Source organism: Oreochromis niloticus, linkage group LG1 (assembly GCF_001858045.2).
Source record: "Oreochromis niloticus isolate F11D_XX linkage group LG1, O_niloticus_UMD_NMBU, whole genome shotgun sequence".
Classification (NCBI taxonomy): domain Eukaryota; kingdom Metazoa; phylum Chordata; class Actinopteri; order Cichliformes; family Cichlidae; genus Oreochromis; species Oreochromis niloticus.
The window spans coordinates 6,656,341-6,680,889 of NC_031965.2; the positions used below are offsets into that span (position 1 = coordinate 6,656,341).

Sequence of the window (24,549 nt, forward strand, 5' to 3'; positions counted from 1 at the left end):
CTAGTCACCAGCGTTAGAAATCACAAGTTAACAGCACTTCAGGTTAGAGCCTAGATAAATGCCACACAGAGTTCCAGTAGCAGACACATCTCTGCATCAATAGAGGAGACTGCCCCAATCAGGTGTTAATAGTCAAATAGCTGCTAAGACAACTACTAAGGAATAGCAACAAGCAGAAGAAATTTGTTTGGGCCAAGAAACACAAAGAACGGACATTAGACCAGAGGAAATCTGTGCTTTGGTCTGATGAAACCAAAGGTGAGATCTCTGGTTTGTGTGTTTGTGCAATGCAGAAAAGGTGAACAGATGGTCTCTACATGCATGGTTCCCACTTTGAAGCATGAAGAAGGAGGCGTGATGGTCTGGGGGTGCTTTGCTGGTGACGCTGTTGGGGATTTATTCAAAAGTGAAGACACACTAAACCAGCATGGCTACCACAGCATCCTACAGCGACATGCCATCCCATCCGATTGGTGTTTAGTTAGACAATCATTTATTTTTCAACAGGACAATGACCCCAAACACACCTCCTGGCTGTGTAAGGGCTATTTTACCAACAAGGAGAGTGATGGAGTACTGCGCCAGATGGCCTGGCCTCCACAGTCACCTGACCTAAACCCTGTCCAGATGGTTTGGGATGAGATGCACCGCAGAGTAAAGGCAAAAGGGCCAATAAGTGCTGAGCATCTCTAGGAACTCCTTCAAGACTGTTGGAAAACCATTTCAGGCGACTAAACAGGCAAGATGGCGCCAGCAGTATGCACGGCGACACGTCCGTCAACTCTGCTTGCTTTGCTTTGGCTTTCGCTAGCCTTATCCTTTTCTATTTTATCCCAAAATGCCCTTGCTCTGCGTGTGTACAATCGCCAATTACTCTTAGAAATAAAAGCATCGTATGACCTGGCTTGATAGGTTTGTAGCATAAACCTATTCGCTGGAACGTTCAGGACAATTTGCTACACAGCAAAAACAAGACACAAGTAGGCAAAGTTCCTTGTAGTACTCATGCATGAGGGAGACCTGCCTGGAGCCAAGTGTCGTTCCACCCACTTGACCTCCGTCAGACTCTCAGCCAGGTTCCCCATAGCACTCCTTTTATTGTGGTTACATGAATATACATAAGTTCATTCCCATGTCACTTGATCCCCCGCTCTCAGCATTCTATTTCCCTAAGCGGCCTCGGACCCGTGGATATGGTGTGGACCACAGAAATCTTCGCACACTTAATCGAGCTGGAACATCTGATGTTAGGATCTACACACTTCAAATGGCTCTACTAAATGTAAGATCTTTAGCAAACAAGACGTTTGTATTAAACGACTTCCTAAAGTCACAACAGTTGGACTTTCTGTTTCTGACAGAAACATGGCTTCAACCCGGTGAGTCTGTAGCTTTTTTGGAACTGGTTCCTCCTAATTTCTCATTCTTCAGCCTCCCTCGGCCCTCTGGTGGGGGGGAGGGGGGGGGGGGAGGCTTAGCCACTGTATTCAACGCTCGATTTCATTGCCATCAAACATTACAGCACGATTCATTTTGATTGATTGATCATACTTTATTCATCCTGAGGGAAATTGGGTTAAGGCTGCCAGCCATGCCAGCGCCGTCTTACCCTTCCGACCATACATACATTACACAAATATCACATGGGGAAGACAGGTCAGAGGGGTATAACATGGAAAAAGCACAACATGAGGAAAGATAAGGAGAAAAAAATAACTCCCCCCAGACTGAGCTCCAATAGGGAGATCAGTTTGAGAACAGAAAAAAACACCTCTGCACATAGCACATGAAAAAACTCTTAATACACCAAAGAAACACATGACAAGCAACAGGGGTGGGTAAAGGGTGAGAGACAGCCAATGTCGACAGTACATCCGGGCCTGCAGCCTATGCGCTGGTCTCCTTGATCCACCGTCAGCATCGGAAGGGAATATGCGTCGAAGGCGTTTGGAGGGGGAGGGGGGATGAGTGTATATCTGCATGTGTATATATGTCTGTGTGTGTGTGTGTGTGTCTGTGTGTGTGTGTGTGTATATATGTCTGTGTGTGTGTGTGTGTGTGTGTGTGTGTGTGTGTCCAGAGTTCAGCTGAGACAGTGTCCTTCGGCCTGCCAGGCTAAGTAAACAGTCTTCCAGCCAACCCAAGTGGCCTTGCATAGAATGGGAAGAACAGTCTAAACACAGTCGTTATCAGGGTGTTGTTGTTCAGCTCCAGCCTGAGACCGCAGCTGGCGCCGAAGGGGTATCCGTATGAAGTGATGGTGTTTTTTACTTTAGTGCGAACAACTCATATGAATTTCAAAGCTGTTCTAACAGTCCAACACTGGTCTCTCAATCTCCCGTTGGAGAGCCGTGAGCTTCTCCATGATGCTATCAAACTTACGCTCCGTGATGTTGTCATTCTTGTGCTCAAAGAGCCGATTCTGAGAACTCACAACCGCAGTGAGCTTCTCCAAGATGTGATCCAATTTGCGCTCAGAGGTGTTATTCCGAGCGAGGCCCTCCAGATGTAATCCAGTTTGCACTCATAGGTCTTGTTCTGAGTATTCACGGCAGCCGTAAGCTTCTCCAAGATCTTATCCGTGCTGCACTCAATGAGCCCATTTTGAGAAACTCACGCCTCATCCCATCGTTTCAATCCCAGCGGGCAGCCTTGTAGGGGTTTGAACAGCCGGTTCCGCTTTCTTAATTCTTCGATAAGCCAGGCCCAAGCCAGCTCCGATCAGCAAGAACCCTGTTATCATGGTTCCGAATAGGTAGATATCTTCAGCACTCAGGTTCACCCAAGCCCAGACTTCTCATTGAGAAAAGGGTGTCAATTGCATTCAGGGACCAGTTGATCAAATCCATAATTCCTCTTTTAGGTTTTAGAGAACAGACTGTGAGAGAGTGTTCCAGGGAAAAGTAATACAAAAAACACGAGACAAGACAAGGACACAAGAGGCTAAGCAGGGAAGCTAAGGGAGAGGAGGAGAAAAGTGCGACCGCCTTCGTCAAGAGCAAGAGAGAAGTTTTTCTAGTTTTGAACTTCAGCTGTTTGAGTTACATCTGAACTCTGCTGTGCCTTTGTTGTGTGCCCTCATATACTGTCCTCCCAAGTTTAATAAGGATTTTATCAAAGAGTTTTCAGGTTTTATGGCTGAAATTGTTCTTAATTTCGACAGTTTTTTAATCCCTGGTGATTTTGACATCCATGTCTGCTGTGACTCTGAACTTTTGGTCAAGGACTTTTTAAATATTATTGACTCTTTTAACTTGACCCAGTGGGTTACCGGTCCCACGCATGAAAAAGGTCACACACTGGATTTGCTGCTTTCCCACGGGCTGGATGTGTGCATCACGGAAATATTCGAGTTGTGCATCTCCGATCATCTTCCTGTGTTGTTCACTCTAACGCTGCGCTGCTCGGTAGGTAAGCGAGCGCTCAATGCTCTAACAGTGCCTGCTTTTTCCGCTGCCTTTATGGATTCTGGAATAATGAACTCCAAATGTAAAAGTGTTGAGGACCTTCGGACATTCTTCATTCTACCTGCACTGATATCTTGGACTCTGTTGCTCCGCTCAGGACTGTGCGCGCTAAGCATTTATCAGAGCCATGGTTGAACGAGCATACGCGCTCCCTTAGATGTGACTACAGACGCGCCGAAAGGAGATGGAAAAAGGACAGATTTCACGTTTCCGTACAGATTTTAAGGACTCGTCTTTTTGCTTACCAAGAAGCTGTAAAACCTGCAAAGACACAGTTTGTCTCAAACTTAGTGTCAGTAAACAGTCACAGGCCTCAGGTACTTTTTAATGTCCTTAATCGCTTTCTTAGTTCACGTGATAATGCCGGAGTTATTTCTTCACCAAGTATTTGGGATGATTTTTTAGCATTTTTTAATGACAAGATTCTATCGATTAGGGCTCTTGTCTCATCGTCTGCTGCTTCAGATCCGAGTCTTTCTCCTATGTGCTCAGCTGTCTTAGAGCAGTTTGATCCTGTCTCCCTTAATGACTTGACTGCGGTAGTTAGTAACCTAAGATCATCACACTGCCCCTCTGATTGTCTCCCTCCAAGCTCTCTTAAAAGCACTTTTAATACTGTTGGGCCTTTTATCCTGAGATTAATTAATACGTCCCTTGCTACAGGCTGCGTCCCATCATGCTTTAAACAAGCTATAGTTCAGCCTCTTCTTAAAAAAAATAACCTCGACCCAGCTGTTCTGTCCAATTACAGGCCTATCTCAAAGCTTCCTTTTCTGTCTAAAGTTTTGGAGAAAGTGGTCTACCTACAGTTGCAGGCCCACCTTGATTTTAATATGATCTCTGAAAAATTTCAATCTGGTTTTAAATCACTACATAGCACTGAGACGGCACTTTTAAGGATTTTTAACGATATTCTTTTAACTCTGGACTCTGGCAGCCCCGCTGCCCTTTTATTGTTGGACTTGTCAGCAGCATTTGACACGGTCGACCATGACATCCTGTTATCATGGCTAGAATTTCATGCTGGCCTAAAAGGATCTGCCCTACAGTGGTTTCGGTCCTACTTGTCAGAAAGGTCTTTTCATGTCAATATGGGCCCCCATAACTCCAAAATAGCCCCTCTTAAATACGGTGTACCTCAAGGCTCTATTTTGGGTCCTGCCCTGTTCGCACTCTATTTGTTGCCATTGGGCTCCATCTTCTCGCGGTACAGCATTTCATTTCACTGTTTTGCTGATGATTTGCAGATTTACCTACCTTTAAAAGCAGGGTCAGACCATCCCCAGCTCTTATTACGCTACCTTGACGATGTCAAACAGTGGTTGTCATTAAATTTTTTAAGGCTAAATGAAAATAAAACTGAGGTTGTCATTTCTGGTAACTTTAATCATATCGATAGCACTCTGGGCCCCCTTTCCTCCTATTGTAAAACACATGTAAAAAATCTTGGCGTCTACATTGATGGTTCTTTTAAATTGAATAAGCAGGTGAGTGCAGTAGTTCAGTCCTGCTTCTTTCAGTTAAGACAGCTAGCCAAGGTAAAGCCATACCTCCCGGCTAACGTCTTTCCTTACTTGCAGATTGGACTACTGCAATTCATTGTTTTATGGTCTAGATCAGGCCACCATCCATCGTCTTCAGATGGTTCAAAATGCAGCTGCTCGCCTGCTAACTGGTACCAAATGGAGACGGCATATAACCCCAGTTTTAGCTTCGTTACACTGGCTTCCTGTCTCCTACAGGATCCAATTTAAACTTTTACTTTTTGTTTTTAAGTCACTTAATGCCCGAGCCCCTCCTTACCTGTCTGAGCTCCTCTCTGCTTATGCTCCAGGAAAAACCATGAGGTCTATCTCAGAATTAATGCTGTCCATCCCATGGACTTATCTCAAATCTCGTGGTGATAGATCCTTCTCTGTGGCAGGTCCCAGACTTTGGAATAGTTTCCCCCTAAATATTAGATCTGCACAAACACTTGAGCAATTTAAATCATTACTAAAGACACATTTTTATGCCCTGATTTTAACACAGTATAACCCAAGCATTTTGGTCTTATTTGAAATAGTTTTAGTTATTGTTTTAATTCTTTTATTGTCCTATTATTGTTTTATATTGTTATTATTGTATTACATTGTTGCTTTTTAATGCCATTTTTATATTGTTAAGCACTTTGTGCAGCATCGGCTGTTTGAAATGTGCTATATAAATAAACTTGACCTTGACCTTGACTACCTCATGAAGCTCATCGAGAAAATGCCAAGAGTGTGCAAAGCAGTAATCAAAGCAAAGGGTGGCTATTTTGAAAAATATAAAATATAAAACATGTTTTGAGTTATTTCACACTTTGTTACTGAAGGCATCACAACTACAAATGAACACCTATGGAGTTATGTAGCAAACAAAAATCTACAATGTAAACAGTCATGAAAATAAAGAAAAAACAGGTTGAGTGAGCTATTCCATCTACCCAGAAGCACCATCCATTCATTGTTTGGACAGACTGCCAAGAACTTAAAAGCTAGGTGGGTTCTGTTTGTTTGAATTATTACCTTTCTGCGACGACTGTTTTGGCAGTCTTCGTTGGTCAAAGATGTGCAAGAATGAGTGTCTGCCTATTTTATGTGCTGGCCTACATATTTGCTGGCTTATCATTTTTTACCTTTTTCTCTCTCTCTCTTCTCTTTTTGTGAGAGTGTGTGTGTTTGTATGCTTGTGACTAAGTAAACCCCAGTTCTTGTATATTGAGGCTGAGTGAGAGGAGGTCCTTTCCCAAGTTCCTGCCCTCTGGTTCCTCTGGAAAGCTCCCAGAAAGATAATATTTCTGTGACTGAACAAGAATTTTTTTTTTTTAACTTTGTATAAACTTAAGTCTTTTAAATGCTATTCAGTTGTTTTTGTTGATATTGATTAATATCGGCATTTTTACTATACTTATTTAAGATTTTCATTACCTAATTGTGTAAGGGATGTGAAGTCTGATTCAAGTGTTTTCTCTGGCTTGGCCTTGAAGACTTTCTTTGAGTGGTCCAGAAGCCAGACATGATGCATTGGCATCATAATTTTTTGGCATTCAGGCCAAAAACGTTCCACCTGTATTTCATCAGACCAAGTGCCTTTTTGGTAAACTCCAGATTAGCTATCATGTATCTTTTACTGGGGAGCAGCTTCAGTTTGTTCATTCGACCGTACAAGCTTGGCTAGTGGAGTGCTGCAGAAATGTTTTTCTCCACCCTATCAATGCTGGAGGTCTGTGATAGTGACCATCAGGTTCTTTGTCCCTGACTAAGACCCTCGATTGGCCGGGCAGTCAGCACTAGGGAAAATCTTGGTGGTTTTAAACTTCTTCCATTTACAGATATTGGAGGCCACTGTGCTCATTGGGACCATCAGTGCTGCAGAAATGTTTCTTTACCTTTCACCAGATTCGTGGTTCGATATAATCTTGTCTCTGAGGTTTACAAGCAATTCCTTGGAATACATGGTTTGGTTTGTACTCTTATATGCACTGTTAGATATGGGGCATATATAAACAGGTGTGTGCCTTTCCAAATCATGTCCAATCAGCTGAATTTACCACAGGTGGACTCCATTCAAGTTGTAGTACCATCTGATGGAAACAAGATGCACCTGAGCTTAATTTCAAGTGTCTGGCAAAGGCTGTGAATACTTATTTACAAGTTATATGTTTTTTTTAAATTTTTTAATAATAAAAATTTAATTAAAAATTTAAAAATTTTAAAACTTGGAAGAATTTCAAACTTGTTTCACTTTGTCACTTTGGTATATTTTGTATAGAATTTTTAGGAGAAAAATAATTTTATTCTATTTTGGAATCAGGCTGTAACATGGCAAAACAAGTTCCACAAGAGGTTGTGGAACAAGTAAAGCACTGTTAATTATGAGTAGCAGTTCATTGTCATGTTCCTTTAGTCCTCCTCTTCTGGCTTATCATTTTCTACCACCTCTGTTGTTTTCTCTCTCTTCTGTCCGTGTGAATGGATTAACCTCAGTTCTTGTGTTTCAGGGTTTGGGCCCACCCTCTGGCACTGGGTTAGTGGGTTTAAGCTTCTCATTCTCATTTGCTGTGTGTTTACCTCTTGCGGTTCTTTGGCTACTCGTCCTTCTCTTTTCTGTGCAGAAGTTCTGTTGTGGAAAATTTGAAGACTTGACTCTTTGAAGATAAATTTTTGGGCAGAAAAAAAATCAGAACTTACCTGTTAATCTGTCTATAGTTCTATATATATATGTGTTTGTCAATCACATCTAGCCAGTAATGCAATTCAATTGTAGCACAAGTCATGAAATAAGACAAGATCAAGTTTTTGGAGTTCTTGGGGTGTAATAGAAGCCGAATGTGGTAACGGATGCCTTTTCACATGAGCACACAGCACTTTTTAAGAGTACAATAACAAACATGTTAATCTATCACTTTCCTACTCTGAAATTTACACCACATCTGCATCGTGCTGCATTTGACACGCATACAGTTAAAAGTAAAGATTTTTTGTCTCAGAAATTTCAGGTTCAGGGTATTTCTAGCAAGCAAAACTCTTGCACTTTAAGAAAATACAAGTATTTTGACTTAGTTACTTCATAGAATCATGAATGTACTAATAAATGTTTATGGTACATTCTAATATCTATATATAATATTAAGAGAATGCAAACCAGAATTGAAAGAAACCATTCATGTTTATATATTAGTTTTGCAACGGATCAAAAGACTCATGGTTCGGATCGGATCACGGTTTTAAGTCACAGATCGGATCAATTTTCGGATCAGAAAAAAAGAAAAAAAAGACAAGAAAAATTTAACTCGCGATTTATTTAAGTATTTTTTGCCCATTAAAAAACATTCAACTCAAGACTCATACCCTGCAATTATATAAAAACAAATTAAGGTGCAATATAGGGCAGTACAGGGCTTTGTATATACCACTCCGCTGTGATATAATGAGCGGTCATGGTCAGGTATAGCTTTTCATTGCCCTGGAGGTCCACCCATCTGTAGTTAGGGCAACAGAAGATGCCTGGGATAGTTCAGCCATAACTTTAGACTTTTCCTGCTTTTAAATGCTTGGAACGATCTTGTCACCAAAGTGGACGCGCAATGGGATGTTATAGCGTGGCTCAAGCACTTTTATCATATGTTTAAACCTCTTGTTTTGCACGACAGAATATGGCCTCATGTCTGCAGCTATAAACACCTCAATAGCTTTTGTAATAGCTTTAGCCCAGTCGGATTGGACAGCAAAGGGCTGCTTAAATACCACAAACTCCTCTGCTCCTCCACTTAGACCGCTAGCCATGACTATCGCTTGACAGACTGACCACGCGCACCATACACACAGTTTTATTTTCTTTTTCAAATCGTCGAATCACATGCGTGCCGAACCGTGGAGTGGGATCGGTTCGGATCACGGATCAACAGTGATCTGTTGCACCACACACACACACACACACACACACACACGCACATATACATATACATACATATATATATATATATACATATATACTGTATATATATATATATGTGTGTATGTGTATATATATATATATATGTGTGTATGTGTGTATATATATATATGTGTGTATGTGTGTATATATATATATATGTGTGTATGTGTATATATATATATATATATGTGTATGTGTATATATATATATATATGTGTATGTGTATATATATATATATATATGTGTATGTGTATATATATATATATATATGTGTATGTATATATATGTATATATATGTATGTATATATATATATATATGTATGTATATATATGTATATATATAAACCAGCATGCTTTATATATATGTACCTTATGTTTGAGGAATTATATTCACATACCCTAATTTCCTAGTTAATGTCCTTAACTATACAAACTACTAACCTCATCATTACAGCAACCTTGTGTTTTTCACTTAAGCTTTAATGAGTATTATTATAAGTATTATTATGTGTCCTATTATGTGACCTTGGTTCTAAACTACAGTAACAAACTAAATTTGTACTGGTGAGAAACATGCCAGATCAATTGAATTATTGAGGTCTACTCAATTTTGTTCAACATTCAGCTTTTGTAAATTAAACAATTAAATCCATGAATGTTTACACAGTTAAAAAATATAGATATATATATATTTTTAATCCAGTGTCCCATTTCATAAAGTTATGTTATTATAGTTTTTAAAAATTCTTTAAGATAAATATTTTCTAATTGTTGAAAAGTAAAGAAAAATGACTTACCGTCCACAGCTTGTTTTATATACCTGCAGTACAGCAAGAAAAACTGTATGTTGCCTCTTAGTAGTACTCCACTCAGGCACTAAAAGAAATCACACTGCCAAGTACCCACATGTGAACAAGGAGGAGGCGCAGAGCTTTCCCTTTAAGAACAGGAGTGGCAGGTTCTGTTTTTGTTGTTTCTTTATACATTTTGTGAAATATTAGCTATGCAATGTTTTTTCCCATATAAGTGTTTTACTAAAAACACAACTTTATGAGAAGTCGGCTGATTATGTGTTTTACAGGTTTTTATTTTATTTTATTATATTTTATTTTGTTGTTTGTCTTTTAACCTTTAATTTGGTAACATTTCCTCAGGCATGGGACTGAAGAAGAAACCACCCTGTACCACTTCTATTCTACGCCTTTTGTAAGAAATTAGATACTATTATAGACCAGGCTCTTTTTGTCTTCTGCTCAAAAGCTTTACAGTCGTATCACTGTGACATCACATCTCAAATGTCTCCTTGCCGACAAGCTGCTCCTGCTATTGTTTTGAACCACATACAGCTTAAATATAATTATTTTTACTTTTACTAATATTTTGCTCATCAACTTGGGGTATTTAAGGAGCATACTGTGTTGCAGCTACTGTTGCTCTCTGCCACATCTTGGTCTCTAGTGACCTGTCTGAAGTCAGAACCACTGTTCCAATTTTTTGAATCACTGTCACATTGAGGAAATAATTTAACAGTTCCGAGTTTTCTAAGAGAAGATGAGCAAACTCAAAGCATACGTTTTCAAAATGTATTGAACTGTTGAAATTTCAAGTTGCACAGGACCTCTCTCTGTCTTTATTGTATACACAGACAAAAACAAAGAGAAAAAACTGCCCCCTACCTACACACTTAAGAATCTATGCCCTGTCCAGTACTTTTCCACTTGCCTTCTATTGCATGGGTGTGGCATTTTCTTTCAATATGTGTTATCCTTCAAAACATAAATGAGGAAACTGAAATGAAAACTCCCGTGGTGATTGAAGATTTAAAGACAATGAAAATCATTACTAAATGAGGACTGCATGTTCTTTATTTATTTTTTTTAAACTATGTGACATCTGTGCACCGACCTTAGTTTAAACTAGCAACAAACTCTACCTACCCTCATTTCCCTGAAAACTCCCTACTCTGGTCTGCTTGGAGAAGTTGAAAAAGTTGTTTTATAATTTGCTTTGTGAATTATGATCCAATTTGTATATTTTTCATGTTGCCTACTTGTTATGTTGTTGTGTGCTGTGTTTTGACTTTTGCTGCTATGATGCCAGGTCTTTCTTGGAAATAAGATTAAAATCTCACTGAGAAGTTTAACTGGGCAAATAATAATAATAATACTATTTGGATATACTATGCATATATCAGTAGTTCAAATAGTTCCCCAAGTGTTTTGATAAAGAAAACAAATGTAATTTCTGCCGTGAGGAATCTGAATTTTTGCTTTTGTTATCCTTCACTCACTTGTTGCCTCAGTTTAATTGATGCAATGTGTAAAATGAATCAAGGGTGGTTCTTGAATTTGCATATAAGGACCTCATAAATCCAACATGACCAATTTTAATTTCTCATCTAAAGACAATTTAGTCTCTTAATTTTCATATGTTATCGTTCAGCATACCCCCTGAAAAGGAGTTCTGAAGGAAAAAACTCCCCCCCAAGAGCACCTGGCTGGAGACACTGTAAGGTGTGGAGCTCCACAGTAGGTGGAGAGATGTTACCTCCACAGTAGGCAGAAACACCCGACTTCAAATTTGAACACAGTTATGTTGCACGAGAAATGTTTTTGTGTTGTATCCTGTATTGCAATATATTGGAATTAAAGGTTTAAAAAACAAAGGATGTTTTTGCGTTTTTGTTATTGTTGATGTTGCTGAGAAATAAACATGGTTCTAATTAATTGTTTTTTAATGTGTAAAATGAGAAAATATTAAAAAAATATTATTGATTACAAGGTAATGCATTAATTTTAATAGCAACTGTAAGCTTTTTATTTTAAAGTTACAAGTATAAACAATGCTGTTCAGTTTACAGTAATCTTTTATTTTAACTTCTAGTACAAGTATGAACATGGAAACAAGTGAACAAAATTTTGAAATAAGTTTTATTTTAATTTTGTATTTACATTGAAAAAAACAACAACAACACCACATTAATCCGTCCACTCCTGGTATCTGTACACCATGTGGCACTGAGGACACAATCTATGGTATCTGTTAAAGACAAACCACATGAATTTCAAAACATTAGTATAGGAGCAATTATAAGTCATAATTCCACACTGAGATTTAATCTGATTCATTACAATTTACTGTCAATCACTCCCATCATGCTGACAATCCTCGCTTCATTAGTAATTAGACCAGCCTCATCAAGTTTAGGGTGGTCTGGGCACACCTGACACAAAGTTTAAAAAGTAATGAGCTTTTTCTGATGTTCCATTTTCATTTACATGACATCTTCTGGTAGAGATTGAGGATTTTTTTCCTCTTCAGATATATAGTGGTGTCACAAAGTGGGTGAGAACACCATTTGTCCATATTCTTAGTTAACATTCTTGTTTTGATTTAGCTATATCTCATATGTATTCTGTAGTAGGCAAACATGTACTATCCCGGGTTTGTTTATGTTTTGCACTTTTACAGATTATGTAACATAACATCTTGGTTTAAATCAATTCTGACCAGTTTGCTAAGTTAACATTTTATTTAGTTCACCTGTTAATTTGTTTAGTTTAAACTCACCTTACCTACCCGTCTTCCATTAACAAAAGGAGGAAATGTACTTTCACTTCCTGTATTTATAGCGTCCTGGTTAATCTGACGTCACAAGAAGAGACCAGGTGAAGAAGGGGGAGAATCTTTGTAATTTAATAAAGTTGATTTTAGAGTGTTTGTAGAAAAATGGATTTAGTGTTGTGATATGTATTGATTACACTGCAGAGTTTTTATTGCTAGAAAAGAGTAGCAGTATAGCATTGAGCAGGGAAATGTTTGTCTTACCTACCTAATGGAATAGTCCAGGGGTGAGATTGTTTGGTTACAGCATCAGTTCTAAACACCCTACAGCTGTTCCAAAGAAGTTTTCTTAAGACAAATAAATAATGAGTTACAATAATCAAGATTGTTATTCATGACTTTATTTTATCACATCTTCCAGTTAAGAGTATGAAATTCTAAGGGAACATATCTTTTGCAAAGAACTGTTGCTGTTGTGTAGTTATAACTATCCAGTGAACCTCCAAATCAGACATCCTTATCACTTAGTAGTCATTACTAATTTATTATTATTTAATTACATGACCCATTTTTTCATGTAGGTTCTACAATAACTTAACATGTCCAGTCAGTTGACATGTATGCAAGAGTTTGTCTGCACATTTAGAGGAACCACAAAAACCTGTTGGTCAGATTAAAAGATCATAGAATCAGAATCAGAAAGACTTTATTTATCCCCAAGGGGCAATTAACAAACAAAAGAGCAGCATGACATTAAAGATAAGGACAGGGCATAAACAGGCAATAAAAGTGAGATAATAAAAACACAGAATATACAGTATATACACAGTTTTAAAAATTACACAGTTTTAAAATTAAAGTGACTGAAAGGTGAATAAATAACTGTAAGTGAGTAAAAGTGAGTAAAGTGTCGGCAGTATAAAAAGAGTGTAGTTTATGTTTATGGGTGTGGGAAATGGTCTTATCGGCTGGAGTAATACAGTTGGGCCGGGGCCTGGGGCGCCGATGGTCCGGGCCAATTCCCTTGTGTAGGGTTGAGTAGGTTTGGCGGGATGGCTCCTCGGCCTCTGGTGGCCGATGGGGTATGTGGTGAGGTGTGGTCTGTGATGCGTCTGGTGATGTGTACAGCTGGCAGCGGGAGAGCTGCAGCAGTTTAATGTACTGTTACAGCAACCGTGTGATTATCGTAAGAATAAATGATGCTGCAAAGCATGAAAATGCCATCGGGTCTGCCGTGGTGGTTTACAGTTATCAGTTTTTATTCTTATTTTTTTATTTACTTCTTTTTTTAAAAAATCTTAAACAAAAAGTGCACGCAAACCAGTAAACAAAGTACTGCTGAGAAACTATAATACAAAAATCACAATTCAAATTCTCAACAACAAAAACAACTGGGGAAAATATAAATAATATGTAAACAACTTAACAACCCCCGAAGCGTCTAAGTTACATCACGTGACAGCACAACATCTAAACACAAGAGTAAAGTGTGCCTGCTCTGCGTGAGTAGGCGAGTCCGGCGACCTGGCTGTTTCGTCTTTACCGAAAGCACAGCATTGCAAACAAGATTGGAACTTAAAATAAAGAATCGATCTCACCAGGTAGTATCGATCTGATACTGATGCCGACTTGGTATCCATACAATCGATATCTGCCCACCACTAATCAATAGTGTTGTTCAAGTTATTTCAAAAAGTAATTAGTTACTTATTAGAGATAAGAGATAACTCTTTATTGTCATTACACAGTCATACTTAGACTTAGAGCTTTTTAATGTCATTGTGCAGTTTCTTGCACAGCGAAATTGGGTAGCTGGACCACAAAGGTGCCAAAGTAAAGAAAAGAAAACTTACAGGGGATTTCTTTAAATCACCTTGCCGTTCTTCAGCTGACACATCTGAGTTAGAAAACACAAACACTGCAGATTTTCTTTAACTTGCGAGGGCAGCCATGGAACGCAGGATCTGTGTCTCATCACTGTCTGCGTGCTTTATTTATACTTTTCTATGTGTCTGTATGTGTGTGTGTGTGTGTGTGTGTGTGTGTGTGTGTGTGTGTGTGTGTGTGTGTGTGTGTGTACAAAGATAACAGAGTTATTCTCAGAACTCAGAGCTGAGGTTCCCCTTTTCTAAGTCTGTATGTTCCAAAACAGAAAGAGGAAGCTGTAAGTTGTTTATCACAGAAGAGTTCATGTCAAAAGTTATTAGGTGAAAAGTCACGTAGACATGTGGTTTGCTTAGTGATCAATAAAAGAATATATTTCATGTTAGCTGATCACATATACACGATTTTCCCTTGACAAAAACAATATACAATGAGGGGAAAAAAATAAAAAGCAACATATATGTACACATATATGTGAGTAACTATATACATGGTGTAAGCGTAGAAACATTGAAACTGAAACATTGTGGGGCTGTATACAAGGGCAGTTATACAATATAATATAATAAATAAATAAATAAGGGTGGAGGGGCTATTGTCATTTAGGGTGGGGATGGTAATTCCACTGAGACCAAAATATTGCACAAAGACCAAAAATAACGCACATACTAAAAATATTGCACATGAGCCAAAAATATTGCACAGAACATGGAAAGACTGAGATATTGCACATAGATGATCAATAGCAGTGTCAGAGTGGTCTGTTCACACTCTTAGTTTGCATTAAGAGTTCTGACAACCCACAGGAAGAAGCTGTTATTTAGTCTGTTGGTTTTGCACCTGATGGATCTGAACCTTTTTCCAGAGGGCAGGATGTTGAAAAGGTGGTGGTTAGGATGGAGGTGGTCCTTTATAATTGCCCTGGTTCTGGAGAGACATCTTGAGCAGGCAATTAAGTCCAGGGAGGAGATTGGACAGCCGATCACCTTCTCTGCAGTTCTGATAACCCTCTGTAGTCTCTTCTTGTCAGCTGTTGTGCAACCAGCGTACCACACAGGGATGGCGTGCTCCAGCACACTCTCGATAGTGGCACAGTAGAAGGACACTAGGACGTCAGTCTGCAGCCTGTTCCATCTCAGAACGCTCAAGAAATGGAGGCGCTGCTGGGCTTTCTTCACTAGGGCTGATGTGTTTGTGGACCAAGATAGGTCCACAGATATGTGGGTGCCGAGGAACTTAAAGGAGGACACCCTCTCCACATAGTCACCTTTTAGGGATAGTGAGGGGGATCCGTTCTTGTTTTGCAGAAGTCCATGACCCCTTCCTGTTTTCTTGGTGTTTAGGGTAAGGTTATTGTAGTTACACCATTCTGCCAGTCGCTGGACCTCATCTCTGTAGGCGGTGTCATCATCGTTTAATGATGAGCCCCATCAGCGTGGTGTCGTCTGAAAATTTGATGATGATGTTGCAGGGGGTGCGTGGGGGTGCAGTCACTGGTGTAGATGGTGTATAGGAGTGGACTCACACATCCCTGTGGTGAGCCTACCTACCCTAGTACAATAGTACAATGAGATTGGAAACTGTCCCACACTGGCACTATGCACAGCACAGCACAACACAACACAGTAACTTAATAAATAAAAAGAGTGAGTGAATGACAGTTGCTTAGCTTAATAATGAAAAAGAATGAGTGTATGTTTTTATTACACATTGATATCATCTATTATTATTATTATTATGGTTGTTATTGTTGTTGTTATTGTTATTGCCCCCCAAAAAGTCTAGGGAGGTAGCCAATCAGGTCAGCTGTTAGCATTGATTAGGGCTATTGCCCTGTTGTAAAAGCTGTTCTTGAGTCTGTTTGTCCATGACCTCAGCTGCCTGAATCTCCTGCCAGATGGCAACAGCATAAAAACCGGGTGTCCTAGGTGTGTACAATCCCGTAGGAATCTGCGGGACAGGGAGTGCTGTACAGGTCCTTCACGGAGAGAAGAGGATGTCCAATAATTTTTGGGCCATATTAATGACCCTCTGAAGTAGAGCAGGGCGATATGACCAAAAACATTTATCACGATATACATTTGAAAATTTGCAATAATGATAAAACTGACGATATAATCGACACTGGACAAAATATTTTACAACTCCACAACTTTATTAGTGCAAATAAAAAAACATCAATGTATTTTCACCTAAACAAGCAGCTGTTTTTTATGTGCATTAAAGTTATATAAAAATGTAACAGTGCAAATGCAAATTCCTTGCTGACAGTTTAACCAAAAGGCATTTCCAGTGGAAATTGGCCGACATATCCTCAGCATAACCATGTATAATATCCACAAAACCTAAAAAGAGGTTATACACACACAATACGGTAATATTATGTTGAAGCACAGTACGTATCACTCCACGAGGCTCCTGTCTACGATAGCCGTAATGCTCAGACAATCCATCAAGCGGTGCGGGTTCGTAGCTTAGCAAAGTTGTACTAAAACATTTTACAGATTTTCGAGCGCCGTGTACCACAGAAAATCGTTTCGAGGTCAGTAAACACAACCAGAATTCATACATAAGGCACACGGGATTATAAGGGGCACTGTTGATTTTCAGAAAAATCAAAGGATTGATTTTAAGTGTGCCATATTTTCCAAAAAACACGGTAATAACGACGGCCCGCTAGCATGCTCTACCAAAAATAGTGCTTTGTTGTGTATCTGACGGACGAAAGCTAAACCAGTTCCACACCACTGAAGTTGCAGCATTTTTACAAACCAACTCTGGTTCATCTGTTTCATTCAACGATCCGCTTTCGCCCTTCTTATTCTCCGTCACCGCGGTGCATTTTCCGCCATGTGCGTGTTACGACCCGGCTCATAGCCGCAACATAAAAGAAGATGAATGCCAGATTGTGGGTGAGAAGAGGTTGGCTAAAAATGGTTGGTGCCACTAAGGCAAAGACAAGTGAGCTCTCGAAGCTCCGTGGGTGGGGTGAATGCCGCTGGATCCATATCTGGCTGGTCCGTACTGCCACGGCGAGTGAGATGAGCCGTGTGGGAATTGAAGGAGGATCCAAACGCAGGCACTTGTAAAGGTGTGAGGGTGGTTTATTAAACACAACAAAAGAGATGGGCAAAATGGTGAACGGAGAACTAAACTATACTGGGAAAACTAAACTACTGACCCTGAACAGAAACACAAACCTGAACACGAATAACAGCGAGTAGAAAACAGATGACGGTTGGCAGCAGGGAAACACACGGATGAGACATAGTGGATACACAGACGGACCAGCCACCACACAGACAGAAGACGCGACTTAAATACACACAGGGAAACAAAGGGAGATTACACACAGGTGGGGAACACAGCTGGGAATAATCAACAACACGAGACAGAGGTAAAACTGAACACACTCACATGAGACGCAGACCTTCACAATAAAACAGGAAACGAGAACAAATCCTTAAACATGACATAAAACAAAACACTGACAACATTAAATCATAACATGCGTATGACAACAAAGGCACTGCGCATGCGCGTTTTACCCATATTCTATCATGATATTTCATTTTCTTATCGTTGTCCAACATTATACCAGTATTACCGTGAACGGTATGATATGGCCAGCCCTACTCTGAAGTGCCTTTTTGTGTGTCATGGTACAGCTGGAGAACCATACACAGATGCAGTATGTCAGCACACTTTCAACGGAGCAATGGTCGAAGACGATCAGCAGCTCCTTCTTCAGGTCCATTTTTCTGTGGATTCTCAGGAAGTAGAGACACTGTTGGGCCTTCTTAAAAACTGCCAAGGTGTTTGAGCTCCATTGGAGTTCTGTGGCTATGTGCACATCCATGAAATTGAAACTGGACACCCTTTCCACGCACTCCCCGTTGATGCTGACACAATGCAGCTCAGACGTCCTCCTTCTGAAGTCGACTACCAGCTCTTTTGTCTTGGTCATATTGAGGTCAAGGTTGTTGTCTGCACACCAATCCGACAGCCTCTGAATCTCAGCTCTGTATGCCGTCTCATCTCTCCCCAGAGATGAGATGGTATCCTCCCCAAACTTAATCACTACATTATCTGGGTGGGTACAGACACAGTCATGTGTGTACAGCAGGGTGGCCCGCGGTCAATTTTTAATTGGCCCTCAAGTAATTTTATAAATAGAATAGAATAGAATATGGCCCGCACTTCAACTTTTGCTTGAGTGTATTGCACTTCTTAGTTTTAACACCAGGGGGAACTACTGTTGATCAAGGCAGTTGCTCCACCAAAAAGGACAATCACAGAAGAAATTTACCCCAAGTTACTAAACATGGCAGAACCAAAGAAGCAAAAGGTCGAAAGTGAGTGCAGAAAATTTCAGACACCGTGGGAGAGTGAATATTTCTTCAAAGAATTAAAAGGGAAGTGTGTCTGTTTGATCTGCACTGAAACTGAAACTGACTGAAACAGCAGTTATGAAAGAGTATAATGTACGACGTCATTATGAAACCAAACATCAGGCCTATGCATCCTACACTGGTGCTGAGCTAGAGCAGAAATTAAAGCAAATGGTAGCTATCCTGCGAGGTCAGTATTTTTTTCGTGCTCAAATTGTCCAGAAAAAGGCTCCAATAGCAGCTATGAGGTCGCCCAACTCATCACAAGACATGGCAAGCCTTTTTCAGATGGAGACCTCATAAAACATGGCCTCGTTAAAGTCACCGAAATAATGTGCCTGGAAAAAGTGCAGGACGTCAACAACGTCAGCATGTCCAGAAATCCAGTTGTGCAACGCACTGAAGACTCGCCAGCCAACATTAAACTGCAACTGTCTGATAAAGCTGTGCTTTTGATTTTTACTGTGGCACCGATGCCACAGACGCCGCACAGCTGCTAATTTTTTTTGCGGGGAGTGGACGAGAGCACGAGCACTTTAGGTGAGTAAAAAATATATTCCACAGTACCCGTGTGTTAATAAGCATGCATGTGCAGGTACACATGCTTCAAATATCAATAATGCGCATCAATTCTGTCACTACCCTGCTTTTGGACACCACTTTCGTATATGCGTTTTTCTTGTTAACACACAGAGTACACACCGCTGTGCACAGCGCACGCACGCAAAGTCAGCTGATCTCATCTGATGCAGATCTGCTCCTTGGTCAAGTGACATTTGTCCGGATTTTTGGCACAAGTGGCGTCGGACCAGCACCGCAGTTGGATGGCCCGATTTACATACCCAGCACCAGGGTTTTAATAGTTTTGCAATTTTCATTAGTTTTTATTTTTATTTCGTTTTGACTTCAGATTTTCAATTTTATATTAGTTTTAATTAGTTTTTACCAATTGTTTGCTAGTTTAGTTTAGTTTTTATTTTTTTGAAAATCCTTAGTTTCAGTTTAGTTTTGATTAGTTTCAGTTATAGTTTTAGTTGTGTTTGCAATAATTAAGTGTAACAAAATCCCAGTTTCATCATATCAGTCATTCTCTTCTGCTTATCCTTGGGTATGTTGCTATTCCAGCTACCATACCCTGCACCCTGCACAGGTCACCTGTCTGTCGCAGGGCTAACACGCAGAGACAGACAACTCACATTCCCACCTATGGGTTCTTTAAATAAATAAATAAAGGCAGATGAACAACCATTGATACCAGGCAACTATAAAATGTATATCTTGGCCCCAATGAGACTATTAACTCTTGCAGCACCGGGTGTAAAGGCAATTGACTCACACAGTTATGTAGATATCCCAGTCCTGTTGTCTCGGGATGCATCACGCTGCCTTGCCTGGTGTTAGCTTCTGTTTCTGGGGATGAGGGTTGAGTGTGCTCCCTTACCTTCTCCAGGTAAGCTAGGTTAGCCTTCTTGTGTGAGCTTTTCAAGTGCACTTTAAGGTTAGTGGGATTTCTTTCCCTTTAGAAATGTCCCTCATAATTTGTCTCGTTCCACTACAAGACACTTGCTTTATCCAAAACACAGTCATATTCAAAGTAATCCCAAATTGGACTCTGACGCTTTCTCCCGACTTTTGTTGACATGATGCTACGCGTGGACGGAGCGGCAACACAGACGACCCGACTGAGGTACTTGCCACCTGCTGGCATAATAAGGCACAGCAAGAACATAACCTGGAAAATACACTTCATTCTCACCCTAGACCAGGGGTCTGCAACCTTTTACACCCAAAGAGCCATTTGGACCCGGTTTCCACGCAAAAGAAAACACTGGGAGCCGCAAATACTTTTTGACATCCAAAATGAAGATAACACTGTATATATTGTTTTTTTATCTTTATGCTTTGTGTGAACAACTAAGGTGTGCTGCTTATGAAATCCATGAAGTGCTACAGAGAAAATTAAATTATATTTATGTAATCAACACATTTTGAACTCTTAAAGAAATATAACAAAAGGAAAGACACCAACCTGAACTAAAATGATCCGTGTAGCAAACAAAAACTGTTGTCAGCCGCCACCCTTATATCGCCTTTGGGCTGTTGGAGCCTTGACCTGACTCTTAAAAAATAATTGGAAAAAAGCACTATGCTGCTGAAAAATGAAAAATAGATATAATTCTGCCTAAATATGTATTTTACCTGGTTAATGCGTGCGGCGGGGCGTGGTTTGCAGCGCTGCTGCAGGGGAGGCGGACGCACCTGAGCGACACCCGCAATCACGCCTCGCTGCCTTTACGTCTGCGCTATCTGTGCTGTTGTGTTGTTGGTGGTGTATGTTGGGCTGTGAGCTGAAAAGCTACAGCCGGCTGTATGTGTACAGCAACCGTGTGTGAAAAGTGCTCAATAAAGACATGCTCAAAAGCATGCTCATGGAAACATCGTCGGGTCTGCCGTGATTTGTTTACAATGGGACTTCTGCTCCTGAACCTCTGCGCACAGAGTCCGCAAATCGGGGCTATACGAAGTCAGTTTATGCAGGACTGTAAGCTGTCATCTGTCAGGCGTGAACGGTGTTTGTCTTTTAACATAGTTCACGGTGGAGAACAGCTGCTGACATAATGTGGATCCGAAGATCCATAATTGGCCTACCTGGGGTTGAAAGTCTCGATAAATGCACGGCGTTTCGGCGGGTATACCGGCTTCCGCGAGTGTGACTCTTATTTTGAGCGATGAAAAAAATAATAGAATATAATTTTATTTTTATATTTCAGTATCACAATAATCTTCCAATTTAGAACTACGAGTTAAAAAGAACTAACATAAATAAAATACACTTCAGCTAAATACTTCTAATTTATTTTCCCAAACCAGGCGGAGCCGCAGTATAAGGACTAAAGAGCCGCATGCGGCTCCGGAGCCGCAGGTTGCCGACCCCTGCCCTAGACTAACGTATGACACATACACATCAACGAAAACTAAACACATTTTCTCTATAAATTCAGTTAATTTTAGTTAGTTTTGTGAACGGTCATTTCAGTTTTAGTTAGTTTTCCTTTTATTGCAAAGTCTCGTTTTTATTTTTATTTCCGTTAACGAAAATGTTTTTTATTCGTTATTTCGTTAGTTTTCGTTAACGATAATAACCTTGCCCAGCACAGCTGATACTCACCAGAATAATTTACTAAAATTATATGCACTCCTGTTATTAAGTCCAATTCAGTCTGTTAATGCTGATAATCGTTTCAAACGAATGTTAACAGGTGTGTTGCTAAGCCTAAGAACTTAAATAACAAGCTTGAAATGTACCCGTCCCATTTTCCCCTTTATTGTTTTTTCTTTGTGCTGTAAATCTTCTGTCCAAGAAGAAATCTGCTGCTGTTCTGAGAATGAGCTACCAAAGCTTTTTCTGAATAAATCAATAAAGATCCATTTATGGAAAGCTGTGATGAAGGCAGTTTTGTCTTTAATTATATTCAACAATATAACACATTTGACCACTTTTAAATGATTTTTCTAACTTTAATACACTACAGTTAAGGTTATATACCTAATTTCTAGTAAGTGGCCCAGCCCGTCCTATATTTTTATGTATGTGGCCCTCAGTGAAAAAAGTTTGGACACCCCTGGTGTACAGAGTGTACAGTAGGGTACATTGAGTGTCCATTACTGATTACTTCCCTAAATAAGTAATCCTGTTACATTACCGATGACATATTTTCAAAAGTAATTAGTTAGTTAGTTTTTACAAAAAACATGATACACAATCTAAATAAAGAGATAGAGCTTTCATCCTAATTCTATACTATTATTTCTGCATAATTCATCATATAAAATTGAATTAAATGGAAAAGTCTCTTTTTTAAAATTTGTTTTATTAGTTTTAATCTTTTAATTTTATGAACATTGCATTAAGCAAAATTTAAACTATTTGCAACAGTCTTTGACTTGAAGAAATTTGGATAGCATTCAAACCTATTGTCTGTATATACCAGCATACAGAATAAAATATTTTTGTGTGTTTACACTCACTCTTTCAAATAGATGCAAGTAAAATACAGCAAAAATTAAATAAAATCAAAGACTCATTGGCACTAAGTCCTGTTGCTCTTAAATCTATTTTCTGTTTAGCATATTATCCATTGTTGATCTACACACATCTGTTGCTGCCACAGACGTCCCATGCTTGTACGTCACTGTCATGAGACACTCTCACAAACAAAATCATGGTTAAATAATTCAGTTACGCAGTGTGCTTATGGGAAAGTAACAGTAATCTAATTACTTTTTTGCAATAGTAATCCCTTGTTATTTGAAAAAAGTAATTGGATTACACGTTACTGCCTGTCTCTAGTCATTAATAATGTCTTGTATTACTGAATGCAGCTTTCTCTCTATGTTTACTAAGTTGATATAGCAAACCACAATTTAGTTTTGTTTGTTTTGTTTTTTTACACAAATTGTTATACACAGGTTCCAAGCGTACATGTGCAGTCAATAATATAATAATGTATTATATGACTGCTTTGAGGAAAAGTTTCATCAGTGTGATATGTAAAAAAAAAAGTATGCAGCATGTCGTTTCTCCACAGTGCTCCAAAATAGCTTTCTCAGTTTCACAGGAATTAAATAACAAGAAATAACAAAGTCAAAATAGCAACTGAAGCTGAATAAAAAACAAATACTGTAAACTAACATAAGACCACTCAAACAAACTCCATAGCCACAGCAAAAAAAAAAACTCAATAGGTACCAGAGTTCAAAGATAGTATCAAAACAAGAATCCAAAACTGAATGTAGCAAAGGTAAAAATCTAAACTTTAAACATCAGAAAAACAAACCAGAAGCTCTAAACTGAAATATAATAAAATTCAAAGCATGAAAAAGGGTTTTTTAGCATTGCTCAGATTTGATATTTTTATAATATAAAGTGTTACATGATAACTGCTGTGAATTTTATATAAAAACGATAGTGCTGAATCCATAGACTTTTAAAGTCTATATTTATGAAGTTATAAGTTTAAAAAAATTTAAATTAAATTTAATGAAATAAAATTTAGTTGTGAAGCCTTTATGGTTAGGTACCATCAGCAACATACACCCATTAGATCTCTGATTAGCAGAAAACTGTGCAGTGGGGAAACATGAATTGGTGACTGCTTATAATTTGGTTAAGTTACAGACACTATACATATAAAAGGACATCTGTTCAAAGGCGATGGCTACCTAACGAGATTTAACTGATGACAACAAAGGCCCGTGGAAGTCCGGTGTTATGTGGAAATTGTTTCATTATCATTTTGACCACACTACACACTATTAGGCACTTGAGTTCAGTTGTCCTAAAGTTGCTCTTTGAAGTATTTTTCATTACTTTTATATAAGTTTAATGAGGCAAGCAGGAGGTGAGGGGATCAACCGAAGGGCTATTGAGGCTCACCCAAAGATCAAAGTTTTGACATAATCACTGGCTTCCTCCGCTGAAACAAAGTCTTTCTCAACAACCTTGTGTGTGATGTGAAGTCGCACTGGATGAAACAGGCCATACCGAACACCTTCACTGCCACGGAGTTGCTGCCTGACCGTGTTGAATGCAGCACGAGCCCGTGCCACCCTGGCAGTGTAGTTGGGGAAGACTGAGATAGTCCGGTCTCCAACTTTAATCTGTTGGCGTTCTCTAGCATGTCGTAAAATGTCAACACAGTCAGTGTGGTAATGAATCCTGCATACAATGGTTCATGGACAGTCGCCAGGCTTAGGTGTGGGTTGGAGGGTCCTGTGGGAAC

The 24,549-nt window shown here is 39.4% G+C and overlaps 2 protein-coding genes across 4 annotated transcripts in view; both read right to left on the reverse strand.

Moving 5' to 3' along the window:
• Positions 1-24,447, reverse strand: part of LOC106098913 (alpha-1,3-galactosyltransferase 2-like) — a 49,060-nt gene extending 24,613 nt beyond the window's left edge. Inside the window, exons 1-3 of the mRNA XM_025908686.1 lie at positions 24,312-24,447; positions 18,081-18,464; positions 15,418-15,642 (exon numbers count right to left, since the gene is read on the reverse strand). Coding sequence (XP_025764471.1) covers positions 15,418-15,642; positions 18,081-18,464; positions 24,312-24,447 — 745 coding nt within the window. The remainder of the gene's footprint in view (positions 1-15,417; positions 15,643-18,080; positions 18,465-24,311) is intronic.
• The window catches only part of LOC100706236 (N-acetyllactosaminide alpha-1,3-galactosyltransferase), a 70,762-nt gene that overhangs the window by 33,874 nt on the left and 12,339 nt on the right, over positions 1-24,549 (reverse strand). The gene's annotated exons all lie outside the window — the stretch shown is intronic.